The sequence below is a fragment of the Copadichromis virginalis genome, linkage group LG2, assembly GCF_057382275.1.
Source record: "Copadichromis virginalis isolate Kocher_CV1m ecotype Utaka linkage group LG2, C_Virginalis_male_GT1.1, whole genome shotgun sequence".
In the NCBI taxonomy this organism is placed as follows: Eukaryota; Metazoa; Chordata; class Actinopteri; order Cichliformes; family Cichlidae; genus Copadichromis; species Copadichromis virginalis.
Genome location: NC_140619.1, coordinates 27,026,212 through 27,046,059, shown reverse-complemented (window position 1 = coordinate 27,046,059; position 19,848 = coordinate 27,026,212). Strand labels below are relative to the sequence as shown.

General features: G+C 39.6%; 1 protein-coding gene across 4 annotated transcripts in view; it reads left to right on the top strand.

The window, feature by feature from the left end:
* Positions 1–19,848, top strand: part of LOC146717451 (glutamate receptor 3-like) — a 101,730-nt gene that overhangs the window by 40,012 nt on the left and 41,870 nt on the right. For all 4 annotated transcript variants that reach the window (XM_085476389.1, XM_085476381.1, XM_085476398.1 and 1 more), the window contains exons 4-6: positions 5,507–5,694; positions 18,504–18,557; positions 19,590–19,751. In XM_085476389.1, coding sequence (XP_085332515.1) covers positions 5,507–5,694; positions 18,504–18,557; positions 19,590–19,751 — 404 coding nt within the window. The remainder of the gene's footprint in view (positions 1–5,506; positions 5,695–18,503; positions 18,558–19,589; positions 19,752–19,848) is intronic.

The following is a 19,848-nucleotide window of genomic DNA, read 5'->3' as shown; positions in this document are numbered from 1 at the left end:
AGCGGTTCCTGCACTGCATGCTCCACAAACTATACAGTTGTTTCAAGTGTGTGTTTCAGATTAAAGAGCAACTTAACTCCACTTTTTTATATGCGGGGGGGTCTAAAGTCAGACCAGGACGCAAGCCTTCTGCCCTCGAGTTACCCCTCTCCTCTGTCTCTCCAGTACTCATTATACTTCCTTCATCTTAACTCTGATTCCTGTTCACTGTTTGCTGAAATAACTCTTTTGAAGATACACATTGTGACTGACCACACAGAAAGCTGTTATGAGTCACCATAGGTCGCAAAGGCTCCAAAGAGAAAACACACACACACACACACACACACACACACACACACACACACACACACACACATATATATATATATATATATATATATATATATATATATATATATATATATAAATGTTATAATCAGGCCTATACAAATATGAAACATCTCTGAATGACCTCACCTGTATATGGCGCTCAGGGATGTTTCAACACTGACGAATTCAGCCGTGTGTTTTCTCTTTTGCTGCAGTATTCATTTGTCAGAGTTAACATTTATTTTGGCCCGTATCCTGGCAACATATAGTAGAAACACTCGTGCACTTTATCAGTGGAAAAAAAAACCACTGCAGCATTACTGGTGGCTAACGTCACCGCCTCGTTCTTTAGGGCGAGGACGCAGAATTGTTGTTCATCAGCCCCAAAGCACAGAGGTTCATTTCCCACATACATACAGAACAAAATATCAGATAACTATATATAAAGAATGAGTTTGCATAAGGGTAGTGATAAAATTTTAAAGACATTTTGATGAAATAAAGTGTTTTATAATCTATCATTTGAGCGCTGATGAAATGGTGGGTTGTGCAGTTCTATAGTATTTAAAAGTTATATAAAATGTTTATGTGCACCAATGTTTTTGTGAAAAGGGCTGTATCTTGAATGTGTAGTTAGAGTCACCACGCTTATAGATGTTGTCCACATTTTATTACGCTGTACGCCGTGTTTGAGTCGCAAGCGGTGCGTGAAAAGTCTCCCTGTCTCGATGGCATGATTAGCCCCGAGGAGCATTTGCAGCAGAAGCCGCTGCATGCCGCTGGATTTGTACTGCAGGGATTTATAGGTGGTGATAAGGAAGCCTTGTTGTTGTCGTCCATAATTTATGTAGTTGACTGTATTACATTTTCAGATGCAACACAGATGTGGGGTTCCTGTTGGTGGAAAAAAAAAAGGAAGGTGTATAGAATTTATGGATTTTCTCCATGTTGGAAATAAATATTAGTAACAAAAGCATTTATGAGGGTCTCCAGTGCTCTTTAGGAAGATTAATTTACTGATTGGCTGAATCTGGAGATGGACTCTGGTCCAAGAAAGGTAAGTGGCTGATGTAATCTTGGAAGAGCTGCATGAAGTACCAAAGACATTTATTATATTTACTTGCTGGTGGAGATGAAGAAGGAACTATCAGTCTTCTCAGGGCTGTCAGATTAAGTTGCGCTCAAAGGATACTGTTCGGTTTTTTGATAGTCCCAATCAGAATGCATGCAAACTTTTATGCTGACTTTTGAGAAAACAGCAGCAAAAAGCAGGCCTAATCCTTTTTTGGACAGACTATTTACCACCACTAGATTCCATCTCTTAATTTCCATACAAATGTAAAACTAGGCAGGCATGGAATCTTCTGTGAATCTTAAATGAATCCAATTGTTCCCACACAGTCCAGGGTTTGCCAGAGGCAGAGGGGGAGACAAAATGCTGCACAAATCAGCAATTTCAAAATAAAAGAACTATTTGATTGTAATCTGATTGACAGTATATCCCTCCTCCACATAAAAGCATAATTCATGTTTTTCACTTCCCACTTCATCTCGAAAGTGAAAATAGGATTTTTTTTGTTTGTTTCATTTTCTGGACAGCACACTGTAGATCCTTGCATATGTAAAGCCCAAATTTCCAAATCATTCCCGCTGTGAGAATTTAGTTTTTCTAACATTTAAAATTATTCTGAGACATACTATTGTGCCTTTCAAGGAGCACGGGAATCACAGATTACACTACCCTAAACAAATACATACACGCAGCCCTGAAACAATGAGCACCCTATCATTTTAACCCACATGCATGGCATGTCGTACACCCAATGTGATTAGCGTGTGGTAAATGATACACTGGCATTTTTACCTTTACCAGCCTTCCCAACAGTTCCCAAACCAACAGAGACCATTTTGACCCAGTTAATCTGCGTGACATCTCTTAATGTGAGAAGCTTTTTATTGCCGGGAAGACTGCCATGCTATCCAGCTGGCTTGTGGTTGGTGAGGTTGTGAGCATATGCCTCAGGAAAATGAATAATGCATCCATGTTATTCAAACCTTCACTCTGTAACTTGTGCTTTAGGTAAAGGAGATCTGAGGAAGTTTAGCACATGAGTGCTCTGCTCCACTCATGTAAAAATGATGATAGTTTAGAAAATTACATCTATATCCATATTGTTTTTAACTCACTACAGTGTAAAGTTTTTGACCTTTAATTCTGGTAAGACCTGTTAGCTAGACTCACTCTTTACATACAGTAGTATGTAAACTGTGTTTTGCTACAGGTTACATTCATAAGCTATGAGCTGAATCCTTAGAGCCCTTTCACCTGATAACCAGGTTGCCACATAACCTTGAGATCTGGCAGCTTAATGTCTCTAGGCAGTATGCCACCGCTCCTATGGACAGATGACACAGTGTGTGTCGGTCTCCACTACTTGCTGTACTGCTTGCCAAAAGGTCGTCTGGTGGAGATGTGGCTGTGTGCTAAAGCAATGTTGGCACACCAGGAGCACAGACACACATGGTACAGTAGTCTCAAAGTACGTGGGAATCCAAAAAATAACAACAACAAAAAAAAAGAGAGCTACTTGACCAAATGAAAAAGAAAAGACATGCAGAAGACAAATGCAGTGAATCACAAAGAGGCTTCCTTGTTAGAGCTGCTGTTGTTGCTTCTTTGGTCTCTGTGCAGGCTTTGTTGGCTGTCTGCAGCCGGTTCACAGAGATAAAGTTGTACAGAAAAATAGCTCAAAATAAATAAAAAAGGTAAAGAAAAAAAATAAATAAATAAAAGTAAAATGTTTACTTTTCCCACTTATTTCATATTATGTCAGACAATTTCCATAACAGCCTCCACAGACAGGTTTTAATGGTTACAAAGTCTGCTCGGTTTTTTTAAAGGAGAAAACCGCTCTGGCAGTCGGTCACCAGATTGAAGTTAAACATTGTTACTGACTTCTTAATAATGTTGTCTGTAATTTCTTCCAGACTTCATATTAAAATGCCATATCAAAATTGAATCTGTTTGTTTGCCTTTCATTTCCATATTGATGTAAAATTATGTTTAGCAGGCAAAAGTATCAGGTGTCTGAATGAAGTGGCCCATGCACTAAACCTGCCAAAGTTTGGCTAAAAGAAGCTAACTATAAAAAATATATTGTTGGCATGCTCTTGGTTTGAATTTAGCAAGCTTTGAATGTTTTTAGTTGGATGTTGAGTGTGTCTGTCATTTCCTTATTTAACAATATCGTAGCATGGGTTTAGTGTTAATGTTTGTTGCTAATTTAGTAAATGTGAAGGTTAGCAGGTTAGAATGCTTCTCGACTTGCCACAACTGCTGTAAGCATATTGTACCAAACATAAGGTACTGTAGGTATTCAATTCGAATCAATCCAATAAGGTTTAAATGTTTACAGTGTCAAATGCAAAACTTAAGCCAAAAAGTAAACACTAAACCTAATTATAAAGAGAAGCTAAATGGACTGTTAGCTAGCTGTGAGACAGTCAGCTAAATCTGGGATTGTTATTGATGATGCAAAAAGCCTCGGTAATTCTGACCATAAATTATATCAATGAACTTATTCTTTGTAATGGTGGGAATGCTTATGCCCATACAGTTATGTTGTTTGTCTTTGTGTGCAGAAGCTAATGTGAAAGTTAGCAGGTTAGCATACTTCTCGACCTGCTATAACTCCTGTAAGCATGCTGTACCAGACATAAGGTACTTTAGGCATTGAGTTCAAATCAATTCAATAATGTTTTAATGTTTATAGCACCAAAAACAAAACTTAAGCCAACAAAATAAATACTAACTAATTATAAAAAGAAGCAACATGGGCTGTTAGCTAGCTGTGATAGTCAGTTAAATCTGGGATTGTTATTGATGATACAAGAAGCCTCGGTAATTCTGACCATAAATTATATTAATGAACTTATTCTTTGTAATGTGAGAATGCTGATGTGCATACAGTTATGTTGTTTGTCTTTGTGTACAAAAGCTAAAGTTTGGGATATGTCCAAAGGAGTAACCATATTGAGAATAAGGGTCCAAGCACTGTAAAGAACCTTGCTGGCTTTAGGACCGACAGGAATTCATTTAGTGGTCTGGGTTCATATTCCTCTTCTGTTCTTAGCATAGGCACATGATTCCCTTGGATTATTTAACATTTCCCATCCATCTTTTTTTTCATCCTTGTCTCTGCTTTGGAGCCTGGCTCCGCTGCCTTGAAGAGTTACTTTTTGCCCCCAACATCGCTGTGATGATGTTGCACAGAAACAAAATCTATATTTGTCTACATGTTTGCCAGGGCATGCTGTTGCTGAAAGATTATTTTTTCTCCTTGTTTCCCTTTCTGTATCAGCTACGCACATGACAGATCATGTGAATATTATAAAAAAATTTGAAAAATAAGCTTATTGCACATGTTATGACTGCATTCTGCTTGGCCTAATGATGTTTGATTTTCACAATCTTCATCACGTTCATGCCCATTTGTTATACACTGGAGACGATTTAAGCCATTTTTATTTCAGCTTGTCCTACATGCAATCTATCCCTCCAGAAATATGGTTACATTATTCATTGTGTGGTATGTGATTTGACCATAGTGTTTCTGAGCACTCTGTTAAATGAAAATATTTCATGTGTGAATTAATCATTAGAAGGGCTCATTTTCCATTCTTCTAGTATTATAATGATCACTTGCTACCACTGGCTTGGATAAATCTTTCATTGTCTTTATCTTAAAATGAGTTGGCAGGATCCTCCAAGGAGACACAGGCTGCAATGTGTTTCACCGCACTGTCAAAGTTAACATGTGGCTGAGCTAAATGCCATAATTTAATTGATGCCAAGTGCAATAACATCACCCACTGATCTTTTAATAATATGGAGATACGATTCCTGTCCTTTCACTTCATTATGATACTGCCTTGTCAATATGCAAATGTGAATTAAACACACATACACACAGGCACACAAAGTCTAGACTCTAGAAAATATTTTAGTGGGCTTGCAGACTTTGTAATGCTATTTTAGATTGTAATGAGATGGCCTTTAACCTCTGGATTCAAGCAAAAACCTCTCCAGAATAAATTAGAAGCCACTCGGCTCTGCATAACTCTTGATGTGTGCTGGTCGATTTTTTTGTTTAATCCTCTGAGTTACGTGCTCTCACTCTCTCTCTCCCTGTAGGTTTCTCCATACTGCAGGCCATCATGGAGGCAGCAGTCGCTAACAACTGGCAGGTGACCGCTCGCTCTGTTAGCAGCACAACGGACGCAGCCGAGTTCAAGCGCATCATTGAGGAGATGGACAGGAGGCAGGAGAAGCGCTATGTGATTGACTGCGAGGTGGATAGGATCAACACTATATTAGAGCAGGTGAGCCTCTGAGCCTCAGTGTATAGGCATGCTCATTATATCACCGCCTACACTTACACTCTACCTCAAGTCCTTTTTTTTTCGCTTGCAGTAGTAGCAGACTAAAACAGCAGATATTAAAAGGACTTATTTTATTATATACCAAAGTTTATTTAGCAGTCTTCTTGAACACTAATTGCATTTAAATACATGCTTTGAGTTATCTTTGGCTGAGAGGCAAGATCATTATGTGTAATAAAAATTGTGCACTTGTCAGGCTAGGTTAACAGAACATCTAGCATTATGGGAAATGTAGTCTCTGTAGTTTGTTTATAATACTTACAGTCGGGATATCTTTGTGTCTTTGTGCTGCCAATGTTTCAGTGTCGAATGACTGATGTGTAGCGTAAAAAGCGTTAACCTCCAGAACTCTGCAGGTCCTCTTAGCTCTTTTTTTATCAGGTTTAAATTAATGTGTTCCTTTTTTACACATTTATTTTTCAGTTGCAGAGAAAAAGCTCCACTTTATCAGTGAAGTGATAAAATCAAGAAACATTTAATCCGTCTATAATTTATTATCTAAGACTTTCAGGTTTTTGCTAATACTGGTGTTTTTTAAGTATGCGTTTGACTCACCATAGCTAATTTTGGAACCAAACCTTCTTTCTTTTTTCTTTCTTTTTTCCTATACTCACTCAGTTTGGGATCACCTAAGGCCTATGAGACATAGCAGCAACCCTGCCTATTTGAAGAGCCCTATTTGGCATTGTTTGGTTGCAACGTCTGATGCTGTCTCGTTTGAAAATCTTTGTGTATTGAAGCTGCCCGAGAGCCCAAGGTAGCGAGAGGTCTGAGTGTGAGCAGCCATTTGAAGAGACCACTGATGATGCAGCCCTTTTAATCCTCTCCTAACAACCCAAAACCCCTCCGTTCCTCTATCACGTCCATTGCCTGAGGAGAAAATGAAAGGTCCACCAGTCCTTGTAGTAGGGGAAACACAATTACCATGAATAGATGAGTGGCTATTATGCCATGCATCTCCTCTGCTCGCTTGCTCCTCTCCAGCCTGCACCCCTGCCTGCTGCCGCCTGCTTATAAGGCAATCAGTTCCTGAATTGGATTCTGCTCGTTAACATTCATTTAGATATTGGCTTCTCTTTGCCTCACAATATCCCCTCAATGACTGTTAGTTTCACTTGTTTTTTATGAATCTAATTTGATCCCAGAGTCATAGTTTAAAACAGAATAGCTTTTAGTAATAATTTGCTGTGTCTAATTTAATTCTTGAACTGCAAATTTCCTCCCCTTACAATTCTGGGACTATATCGAAATACGTTTCCGTTCAAAGTGCTGGAATATGCTTCAGCTTTTAAGAAAAGCTTAGAACACTCATTGCACATCACGTGTGAGGCATATTAATGGTTGCGTTTTTAATTGCTTTCTCCCTGTAAACAATAATAAGGATGCGGGGCAGTAATCTGTTTGATGTTATTCTGTTCCTGTCTTTGTTCCCGTTAATGATTTTTTCTTTCTTTTTTATGTTGAGCTCTTTCCTCCTCAACACGCGACGATAATCATCATCATTCATTTTTCTGCCTTGGCTTTTTTTTTCTACAAAGAGGGGAAAAATGTAGCTTTTGCAGAAGCTAACCTTCAAAGCAGCAGCGTGCTCAGTTTTGCCCCTTGTTTCAGTGACAATCTCAGCGTGGGATTGTTTTTTTGTTAGAGCTAATTGAAATAATCCAGCTAGCTCTGCCAATATAGATGAGTCATGAGGCATTCAGGGAAGCTGCTGGACTTCACTCTGCAGCTGCCTCCTATCGGGCCATTATACATTGAAACAGGAATGGACCGTCTCCCACGGGGGCAATCATGCCAAAAATGGCACCCACTGTCTGCTATGTGGTAAAACCCGCTGCTTCTACCTGCTGTAGTAGTTCTATTAACCAATGATTGTCGACAGATAGAGTTTAATCTGTGGCAGACTGGTGGCTGAGTTCGAACAGAACCGGTGTGCAGGCACTGGTGTCTGCGTGTCATAATGTTGCTCCAATCCATCAAGGTCAGTGCCTGTTGAGAGAGGATCATGACGCCGAGCAGATCCAGCTAGCTGATTGCTGGGGGAAATGGGAATCAGCTCGGTGGCTTAGTTTTATGATTTCAGTCTGAGTAATCCCACTGCTGAATGGATTTTTTTTTTCTTCCTTTAAGCAGACAATGATGTTCGTGGAGTGTCGTTATCGCAATGGGAAAGTGACGAGCTTGCACAATTGTTGCACAGAAAGAGAAACCTCTGTGCTGCTCTTCATTAACACCGCTTTTGATACAGTGCCTGTGAACGCTCTGCTGGTTCGATCTAGTATAGTTATTCAACTTCCAAATGTCAGTATGGTACAGATATTTTATGCATCCCTAAACTTTAAAAAAAATACCTTGAAAAAAGTGTTAACTTTGTACTTTTAAATAAAATTAGATATAATAGATATTCGGGTGTTTTTATAGTTATTGTTACTTCTTTTCTGTATTTTAGAATTTTTCATTTAATATAAATGAACAGCGAAATAAACTATCAAGTAATTAGACTGCTGCTCAAATGCTAATGCATCACAATTACAATTGCACAGTCATAACAAAGTTTTTAAAAATCAGTCATTATGCATACTTGATACTTCAGGTACAGTATATTGTGCCATTCACAACTAGATACCGTAGTAAAATATACTACAGTTCAGGGCTAGCTTGCATAACTCATCGGTGTGGTAAGAACATATTGTCTGAAGAAAAGCAGCCGTGGGAAGCAGTTATAATGTGAAAGTCAAAGATCTCTGTGTGCACAGTTCCATTCAGGTATCAGCTTTGCAAATTGTATTACCACTAGCTGTACAGAAGCACAGTAAACACGCAGGTTAGCTGTTTACCTTTAAAAGAAAATAATTTGTAATTTAGAGGAGACTGTAGACCACTACTCTTTGTACGATGAATAACCATCTAGTAAAACGTTCTTATGTTATTCTTCTGAATAGCTAACTATATAAAAAGCCAAGGCAAGCGTGGGTTCTGTATATAGCATTTTTCAACATCGAGGTCATCCTGAGTGCTTTTTACAAGATTTAAGAAGCCTTGCAATAAAACTGAACATATGCTGAGAAGGTAGAAGGCTTTCTCTTCTCTCTTGATCAAATTACTATGATTAAATTGTTATTTAAGTGGTCATGGTTCCCTTCTAGAATCATAATCAATTAATTGGCTTGCTTTAGTTCACCTACCATGTTCTTAAATGGAGGTTTCTACAGACAAACACAAAACAGAATGTGCCTCTTCTGTGGTTGGCGCCCACCCTCCCACCTGAACCTTTCTTTTATTCCCTTCGTTTTTCATTTGACATGATGTAAAAGCTTCATAAGAGAAGTATTTGCATACTGCTGCATCAGGCCAAGTTTTGTTTACTCGTACGAGAGCTGACTGAGCGTCCCTACAAATTTGTTTTGAGATGCTGCGGAGAATGCTACGCCCGGGCCATTATCATTTTATGCTGTAACAACCACTCAGGATTTATCGTCTATAGGACTTCTCCATCAATACTGCACTGCAGATAAATTAACCCTATGGCAAATCTTTCCTTATGACTAGAATATCAGACCCTCTGCCAGCTCTGCTCTCCTAAACATATCCAATCAATGTGTTTCATTGAACCATCTAGGTTTATGATAGCATACATGAACCAAAATATTTATACCGTTAAAGGAGCCCTGTAAACAAACAGCGATCATCTCTGTATTGCTACCACTGGTGGCTTTTAAAAGTGAGTGTATGTATTGCAGCCTCTGAGTGTATGCTTGTTTACTTGACTGTATGTGTTGTCATGCCTAATCTGATTCATCAGTGAGATTGCTCGTACATGTATCAGTTTCTGTGCTCCTTGCTGGCTGCCTCTTCTCCTGGGATTTCTGCACTGGAGTCTGTTTAGAGGCAACAACTTGCTCATCACTAGTGTAAAGAGAGACAGGCGGGCAAGCAGACAGGAAAGAAAAAAACAAAATAATAAAATTAAAAAAAAACACAACACACACACACACACAGACAATGGCATCTTGGACAGGCCCAGGGCAAGCAAGCTGTTCAAAGACAGGCTGGCAGTGAGCACCCTGCCAGCCACAAAGCTGCATTTTCATACAGGAAAAAAAAACAATAAAAAGCAAAAAGGATTCACTGAAAGAGCAAGAAAAAAAGTAGGTGCATTTGGGGATTTGTTAGAACAACATTTTGCTGCCTGTAGAGGAATTAAGGGTGGCCACATTGCCTCCCCATGGAGAACTGGAGATTGTCCATCCGTTTCTCCCCTCTCCAATAGAGAGTTCTGAGAAAACCAGTAGTTCGATGTATTATAGAATCTCAAGTCTTTGCATGATATCGAATTTAAGAAAAGGGTAGGACGTTTTACCATGGGAGATAAGAAGTAGTGGGAGAGGGAGAGAATGGATGACAGATCGCCAGCAGCATATAAAAGAAGGCTGTCAGCAATAAACAGAAGAGTCTCAATCAATGTTGCAGATGACTCAGTGAAAACCCAGGGATGACATATTGTGACATGCTGGCAAACATGGATGTGAGTGAAGGTATTAAAGAATGGGAGGAAAAACCAAATCTGAATAAATGCACTCTGGCAATCTCCGAGTTACAAGTAAAACACCACGTTAATCCCTCTCTTGCAGTCATCGCCCTTTGATTACACATCGTTGAGAAAACTGCTAAGAAAGCAAGCTAATCTCTCCACTGATATAAAAGACACTTCTGATCTCAACATCAGCTCGTTGCCCCCATGTTGCTTGATGTAAAGCTAGGTGCTGCTTTCAAATCCCTTACACCAACCTTAGGTGTTGAGGGCCATTTATTAACTGTGATTATAGAATTAAATGGGATTAAAGTGTTATCATTAAAAAGAATGTGACCTGCTGACTCAACCAATGAATGAGAGGCTGAGACCCGGGCGCTGTGACTGTGAGATTTGAACATGTTGCTATAACTGTGTGAGAATACAGTGTATAATATTGCAATATATAAACCAGAGGAGCCCCTTTCACCTTATCAGTCATGTGAAATTGCCTCGTTCATTTTCAATAAAAACTGAGTAAGCCATCTTTCTCCTTTAAAGTTTTGGCACACAAGCATGCGGCTGTCTCTGCTACGTTTCCAATGATTTCTTCCTCCCAAGGTATCAACTCTAAGTAGTTCTTGTATCTCAGCGCAATGATAGACATAATCATTTGAATATGAGTCAGGTGTTTCTAAAACGTTCCGCATTTGGGGGAAGGCCAACACTTCAGGGGCATATATCACGGCCGCCAAGAAAAGCGTCTCAGCCACAGCCGCTATTTGCTGTTAATTAGAGAGTGCTCCACTAAAAGCACTTCTATAAGCGCCTTGAAGTAAAAAATGGGAGTTCGAAAAAGGCGAAAGTCCTTTTACATCAAAGCATATAAAACTAAAATTCAGCCTTCTGCCCCATCCTAATTGAAGTGGGACACTTAGGAATCTCTACAGTCGCAAGATTATACAATGAAGTCCAGAAATGTACAACGGACAGTGCCACACTTTTCACAATGTTGGCCATGTACACCACCACAATAGATTTGAAATTAAGCAATTAAGATGCTATTGAAGCTCAGACTTTCAGCTTTAATTGATTGGGCTCAATAGGAATTACAGGGATTTTCATACACAGTTCTAAACTATAGTCAAACTATGCCAAGAAAGTTTGTTAAAATTTGCATTGGAAACAGTTGTATGTTCAATTAGCCAAAGACGGTTTGCTACTTTGTATTGTTGTGATATTTAAAAAACACTAATGATTGATATTTCTGTGCACTAGAATTTCAAACCAGTACCCAGGAAAATAATGTTTGCTGCCTAGCTCCCATGTTAACATTTTGTGAATTAGCCAAAGTTGCTAGCTGCTCCTATATTGATAACTTATAAAATGCAGGTTAATGCATAAGAGGACACTTGGCCCAGTCATGAAGAACTTTAATAATACTGTTTGCTTAACGAAAATTTTAACATATGTAAACGATGCCTTCTCTGTGCGGTTAATGAATGGTGAAACAAAAAATGTCATATAGGCTTTTACAAGTCAACAAGGGCAAATAATTAACTTAAAAACCTCTGGAATTAAATAATGGTACAAAAGTAAGGCCTCATCTGTATAAGAAAAATTACCAGTACCGGGACGGTACGAGGGAAATTGCTTTTGCAGTTCGTCTGAAAAGCTGCATTTGCGCTTTGGCATCTTTCAAACATCACCAGGCGCTCCTGTGCGCTGTCTGTCCCGTCTGTGAGCGCTGAACAACAACTCACAAAGTAGCAGCTCGGGGATGACGTCACACATATGGGTTCTCTATAGCCCTATAGGAAAACCCGGACTTGGTCACCCTATGATAACAGTTAAGTAATTTAATTTTAATTTGAAGAACTTTACTGACTACTTTTATACTTTTATAACTTATAAAATGTTAATGTGGTTTATTGCTAATAGTTAAACATCTAACGTTTGGCTGGCCAGGTTAACATACAGGAAGTGCAGAATTATTAGGCAAATGAGTATTTTGTCCACATCATCCGCTTCATGCATGTTGTCTTACTCCAAGCTGTATAGGCTCAAAAGCCTACTACCAATTAAGCATATTAGGTGATGTGCATCTCTGTAATGAGAAGGGGTGTGGTCTAATGACATCAACACCCTATATCAGGTGTGCATAATTATTAGGCAACGTCCTTTCCTTTGGCAAAATGGGTCAAAAGAAGGACTTGACAGGCTCAGAAAAGTCAAAAATAGTGAGATATCTTGCAGAGGGATGCAGCAGTCTCAAAATTGCAAAGCTTCTGAAGCGTGATCATCGAACAATCAAGCGTTTCATTCAAAACAGTCAACAGGGTCGCAAGAAGCGTGTGAAAAAACCAAGGCGCAAAATAACTGCCCATGAACTGAGAAAAGTCAAGCGTGCAGCTGCCAAGATGCCACTTGCCACCAGTTTGGCCATATTTCAGAGCTGCAACATCACTGGAGTGCCCAAGAGCATAAGGTGTGCAATACTCAGAGACATGGCCAAGGTAAGAAAGGCTGAAAGACGACCACCACTGAACAAGACACACAAGCTGAAACGTCAAGACTGGGCCAAGAAATATCTCAAGACTGGTTTTTCTAAGGTTTTATGGACTGATGAAATGAGAGTGAGTCTTGATGGGCCAGATGGATGGGCCCGTGGCTGGATTGGTAAAGGGCAGAGAGCTCCAGTCCGACTCAGACGCCAGCAAGGTGGAGGTGGAGTACTGGTTTGGGCTGGTATCATCAAAGATGAGCTTGTGGGGCCTTTTCGGGTTGAGGATGGAGTCAAGCTCAACTCCCAGTCCTACTGCCAGTTTCTGGAAGACACCTTCTTCAAGCAGTGGTACAGGAAGAAGTCTGCGTCCTTCAAGAAAAACATGATTTTCATGCAGGACAATGCTCCATCACACGTGTCCAAGTACTCCACAGCGTGGCTGGCAAGAAAGGGTATAAAAGAAGAAAAACTAATGACATGGCCACCTTGTTCATCTGATCTGAACCCCATTGAGAACCTGTGGTCCATCATCAAATGTGAGATTTACAAGGAGGGAAAACAGTACACCTCTCTGAACAGTGTCTGGGAGGCTGTGGTTGCTGCTGCACGCAATGTTGATGGTGAACAGATCAAAACACTGACAGAATCCATGGATGGCAGGCTTTTGAGTGTCCTTGCAAAGAAAGGTGGCTATATTGGTCGCTGATTTGTTTTTGTTTTGTTTTTGAATGTCAGAAATGTATATTTGTGAATGTGGAGATGTTATATTGGTTTCACTGGTAAAAATAAATAATTGAAATGGGTATATATTTGTTTTTTGTTAAGTTGTCTAATAATTATGCACAGTAATAGTCACCTGCACACACAGATATCCCCCTAAAATAGCTAAAAGTAAAAACAAACTAAAAACTACTTCCAAAAACATTCAGCTTTGATATTAATGAGTTTTTTGGGTTCATTGAGAACATGGTTGTTGTTCAATAATAAAATTATTCCTCAAAAATACAACTTGCCTAATAATTCTGCACTCCCTGTATATGATAAGTTAAAAAAATTGAATGTTATTTAGAAGAGCTTTACTGACCTTATGAAACTCTTCATGAAGCCCAGGGTGTCCCTCTTGATTCACCAAGCTGCTGTGCTACTGTTCTTGCAATTAGCTGCCATCAATACTTTTGCTAATGGGTATTTAATGTAATAATAGATTTCAGTACCAATTAGTGTCCAAGAATCCATTCTTTTGAGAACTCTGCTCAGTACCAGTGTTAGGGTCGTTAATCAACAAATATAATTATTACACCCACAGTTTTCTTAAAAGTAACACTGATTACATTACTTTCTTATTACTCCATAAAATGTCGTAAAGGGCGCTGTCTCATAATTACCAGTTAACAGTATAATCTTTAGTCCTACACACCAACACAAATCCCTGACCTAATGAGACCGCACATGGGGTCCTTCTTTTAGTATTTATGTTTGAACAGAGCCAACAAATGAAAACCAGTCGAAAAGAGACTTCAAAGCGATCGCCACAGTAATTCTACTTTAGAAACATGAACAGGTAAAAATGGAGGCTACAAACCTGACTGCTCATCACTGCCTGTGTTACCTGTTGAAGATCAGACTTTGACTGCTGGGCTGGAGTCGGCAAAAACTCAACTTTAACATCACTCTGGGTTCTTGGCTAGCTTTGCGTTAGCATGCTGTCCGTGCAGATGCTTGCAAAGAGCCAAACTAAGGTTAGCAGTATGAAGCTTGAAAAAAACAAACAAATATTGTTTCTTTTTTTTTTAATTTTTGCTTTAAGAAATGTCTTGAGCGTCCATTCTGGTGACAACAGACTAACAAAAAACCAAGAAACAAAGATCTGACATTAGCGTAGAGTAAAACACCTTTAGGCATATCACATCAGCATCTTGAGCACCATGAGCTGCAGCCTTTCAGTCTATGAATTTTAAATGTTAGCTAATGTCAACTCAGCAGCCAAAGGGGAGACTGAAAACACACATCTTAGCTTTCACTGTATGAGACTTACTAGGACTGACATTTAGTATTATAAGTCATAGCACAGCGATGGAGCCATTATCACTCAAAGTGAGTTGCAGTGAAAGTATTAATATTCATAGACTGTTGTTTCTTTAAACATACCTGTTTCTGACCTTGGCTTTAGAGTAAAAATATAGATTACTTCAAAATATATGTAAGCACAAATCACACATGACACAACTCACAAATAACACCAATGATTTCATATCATTGGTGTTAAATGTCCTTTTGATGGAGCATTGACCCTTGCAAGAAAGCTGTGCCGACTGAACCTCTTCCTGGACATTCCTTACTAAAACACTGATCTGTAACAATTACAGCAAATAGATTAGTAGACTGATGGAAAATTATCTTCCGTTCTAATAGTGATTGATTGTTAAATCAAACAAAATTGTTTGTCTTTGTATTCTTTCTAGTGGAATATCTTTGAGGTAAAACGAGTTGAACAAAACAAGATATTCAATTACTTTTTTTTCACTAATCTTAAAAATTAAAATTTAAAGAATAATCAGCCAACTGTTAAACTGTGAAGACTCAGTAAAGATTAATTTTATGAAGCCCTATGAGTTTAATGGTGCTTTGGATTCTGGGTTTCCATAGTTCAGAGAGAGGCTAAAAACTATTGCATCATTATTTGCTTGTCTTTCATATGCCTCGCAGTGAATGGTATGATATTTACAAACTCTGGGGAGCCTATCATTTTCCTCCTGCCTCTTCGTGTGTTGTGTGGCAAACTCTGCACTGGAAAGGTCAAATTTGGAGGAAGATGTTTATTAGAAACGTGTAGGTGTAGTTTTGCATTTAGGGCTCTCTGTCTGGGAGGTCTGAAGCAGGCAGAGACTGGATGAGGGTAAAGTCAAGGTCACCCTAGTTGTCAGGCTTTAAAGAAAACTGCAGTCTGCAAAATGCAGGCTTTCTTTCAGCTGCAGAACAAATGGCTGTGGGACCAGCTAGTGGATCGATGTGGAAGGGGTAAAGTGTACTAAAAAGAGGAATTACTGAAGGGGGAGACACACCAAGCACACTTCTCTTCAGTGTCACTGGGACATGGAATAATTGGCTAGTGGGCTTGTATGGACAGTACATCCTCTAAAGATAATAATCAAAAACCCAAAGAATATTATAAACCCCACAGTTTTAAAATATTTCAAGGTGTCTATTAAAGATAAAATTAATAAAACCGTTCATAAAATGATAGCAGTTTAACCATAGCAGCTAAAAATAATGGTAAACAACAGTTGAAAATATTTTGAGGAGCCAAATGTGACAATAAATATCACCATATTATTTTCAGCACAGATCTACATAAAAAGTGTAGGCAGGTGAAAGAGCTAGCCCTGATTAAAGTTGAGCAGCAAATCATCTACCAACACCTCTAAAACTCACTAATTAATACACTGTAACCTATTTGTTAAAACTATCTGCAGAATTTGGTAGGTGGATTTAGTTAAATTAATTCTTTTTTACATGTATATATTTAAATCAATTGTTAACTCTTTCACCTGCCTACACTTTTTATGTAAATCTGTGCTGAAAACAATAAAGTGATATTTAGTTTCTGAAATAACATGAATAGAAATAAAGAAATAATCAGATAAACCCTAAACAAGACGAGCCTATAGAGAATTTATAGAGCTGATTTTGGAAAAGCAAAATGTGTTCAGCAAAGCAGTGTTATCATAATTCTGTTTGTAAAAGCTCCCAGATAGCACAGGATTTAAAAAAAAAGAAGACGAAGAGTAAAGCTGGTCATAATAAAATTAACTTTCAGAACATCCTCTTTCACTGAGCTGAAGTATTGTGTGTATAAATTCTGCAATATCAAAAGGACTTTTAAAAAGAACGTTTAATTTAACAACGAAATCTGTCCATGTCACCTGGAGCAGCTGAGGGTGTTGCTGTCTGCCTAATTAAAGAGGTTGAGGGGAAAGGTTTGTGTACTCTGGCTGGAGGTTCTGTGTGTCTCTGTCATCAATGTCTCGCTGTGCTCCATCCCAAGGTTGCCTCTTGTAGCCGTTGCCAGACTGGCTGCGAGCTCTAGGTTGCAGGCAGGTGGTGAGGTCTTTCTTTGCCCAGTTCCTGAGCAGGTGTGATGAGGCTTATGGCCAGAGTCAAGGTTAGCACACAGTGAAGGAAAGTGGAGCCACTTGGTTTGTCCAGCGAAAATGCAGCAGTGCAAAGAGTCCAAATTGGCTCGTGAAGAATTATCCTGATCTGTCTCGCTGTGATTTCACTGCAGTAAAAGTGTTGCAGAGAGCTATTTTCATGAAGCTTTGTGTCACTTAATCATTAGAAGGAGATTGATGGATTCTAACAGTCGTCTCTGGCTATTTCTGCATCATAATCAGCTCACTTCCCCTTTGTTTCTATTTCACTTTTCTTTGGTTTGTTCTTGTCTGTCTGACATTCAGCAGTGGTGGAAGTTTAAAGCCTTAATGATGGGTAGGCTGTCAGACCCACCCAAGCAGCTTGATGGCATGAGTGAAAGGCTTTGTGAGTTTGTGAAAAACACTAAAGATGTCTCTTCCCTTCGTGGGCAACCTTCAAATGTCCACAAGGAGACGAGTGGTCTGTTTGATTTTTGAGTATGCTCAGTCCAAGCGAGGGAGGTTGTTCAATCATTTCCTACTGCTACCGCTACATAGGTCATGCACATAGGTTAGTTAAAATGATGCTATAATTATACTTAAAGCAGGAGAAACTGTTTCCCTTTTTTTTTTCCCCAAAGACATTTTTTTGTGCCAAAATGCGTAGATGCAAGAGTGCTTTGCATCACTCTCTCCTGCTCTGTGGGAATGTCATAAACGACCCACTGTAACAAATATCCAACGTCCCCAGCCGAACACGCATGCACAAACAGATGATAAACTGACAGTTTGCTTTTGCAACGGAGCCAGAACATGTGCAAACATGCTGATTTTGCTGTAAACTTGTGTTGCTCTGTTTGTAGAGCGCAGATGAAAACGGAGACATGGTTGACAGGTTTTCTGCATGGCAGCCACTCAGAAGTCCATCCGCATAAGACTGCAAACTCATAAATAACAGACCTCACGAGGTCCGACTGAAAAAACCTGTCCAGCATGTAATGCACAGACAAGCCAGAGCTGTTTAGAGTTTCAGTATTGGATTTATCTGCAGGGCCAGAGCAAAAAAGAAAAAAAAGATGAAGAAAATCTAGAATAAAAGACAGCATATGGTTAGTACCACAGTGATGGAATGGCTTAGAACACCACTTACTATTTTCAGACAAACTGTGTGGGTTGAAACATGCTGTTATGCTCCAAAGGTGTGATATTTTCAAAGCAGGGAGAGATCTACATCTTACTCTCTCGCTACAAATTCTTTTGAAACATCTTTCTACCTTCTGTCCAGCAGCTACCGAGGACTCACGTCCCAGCGCCGTGAATGACTTAAAAGCGATCAAGGATGTTCCACGTTGCTGCTGTTTCTCTCTCATTATCAATTCCTCTTTAATGAACCCCCCCCCCCCCCCCCCCCCCCCCCCAACAGTGCCCCTTCCGTGTTATTCCTTAGAAGATCTGCTTTGTTTAAACGTCTGTGGCGGCATCCTGCGTGCTCACGGGATGCCGCCGCGTTTACTGTGATTGCTGTAGTCACTTACATTAGCCCTGGCTCTTAACTCTCATCTCATGGGTGGTTTACTGTATCGATGTTTTTCTCCCATAGGTTGTAACCCTGGGGAAGAACAGCCGTGGTTACCACTACATTCTGGCCAATCTTGTGAGTAATAACTATGCTGCTCCCCTGGGGTGGGGGGTGTGGGGAGGGGGACACCAGCTTTTTTTCTGCATGGAGTCTAAGTCTCAGCCTTGGGCGCAAATGTGCATGGACAATAAGTGGATTAAAGGCTTTTATATAGGACTGTATATAGTTGTTTCTCTCTCTACATATATATATATATATATATATATAAGGCTTTCAATGTTTGTGCCTCATGCTTTATAAATCACAGTCCAGCAGTCACACTACATTGCAATTTTGCTTCAGTATACAGTCATATTTGAATATCAGTGAGCATCCTTAGCAATAAATAAACAGGATTTAACCTTTTTAACGATCCTTGGAGGGCAGCCATATTTTTTCCCTTCACTCTCGGGAATGTAATGTTCATTTAGCCTTGGTATTAGCATGAGCGTTTTTAAGTGAAAGGCCGGCCCCGCTCTCACTCGCTGATCTCCTGCTGCCATTTCTCCGAGTTTAGAAGATGTGATTATGCAGCAGTCAGACTCGTGTCCTTGCACAACATGACACAATTCTGCACTTAAAAAACAGTGATTTGACCATAAAAAGAAATAACTGTCATAGCTCCAGGGTCAAGAAGGAAATTTAAAGGCAGCTGGTGCAGCGTACGTTTTTAAAATGCATTAAAAAGTGTTAGGGGGGCTTTTTTTGTTGTTGTTTTTTAACATGGTAAGGCTTTCTGAATGAAACTAGGCCAGTTGGTTCAAGTAAAAAATTTAGACTCTACATGGTATGACACAAACTCTAAAGTATCTTCTGGCTGCTTGTGTATGTGAAAATGAATTCAGGTTCCACCGCAAAGTGTGAAGAGAAACATTTGCTTCAGTGTAATTGCAAACACATGCTGCTCTCTCCGACAGCACAGGATCCTTAATAAAATGCACCTTGCGCGCTGCCAGAATGGCTGCTAATATTTTGTGGAGCTTTGCCCCGGGTTATATTAAAAAACCTCAAAGAAAAACAAGTTACATGAGTCTCATCCTCCCCCGTTTCTCTTTTGTCTCGTCTCAGGGATTTTCTAATGTGAGCCTGGACAAAGTCTTCGCCGGTGGAGCCAACATTTCAGGGTTTCAGATAGTCAACCCTGAGAACCCGATTGTGCAGCAGTTTATTCAGCGCTGGGAGCGGCTAGATGAAAGAGAATTCCCAGAGGCCCGAAACGCCCCTCTGAAGGTGCTATGCTTGCAAGGCCTTTCATTGTGCATGCGGAGTGCAACGATCATCCTTTCTAAAGTGCTGTCTATTGGTTCTTCTCCTCTCATCCTCTGTT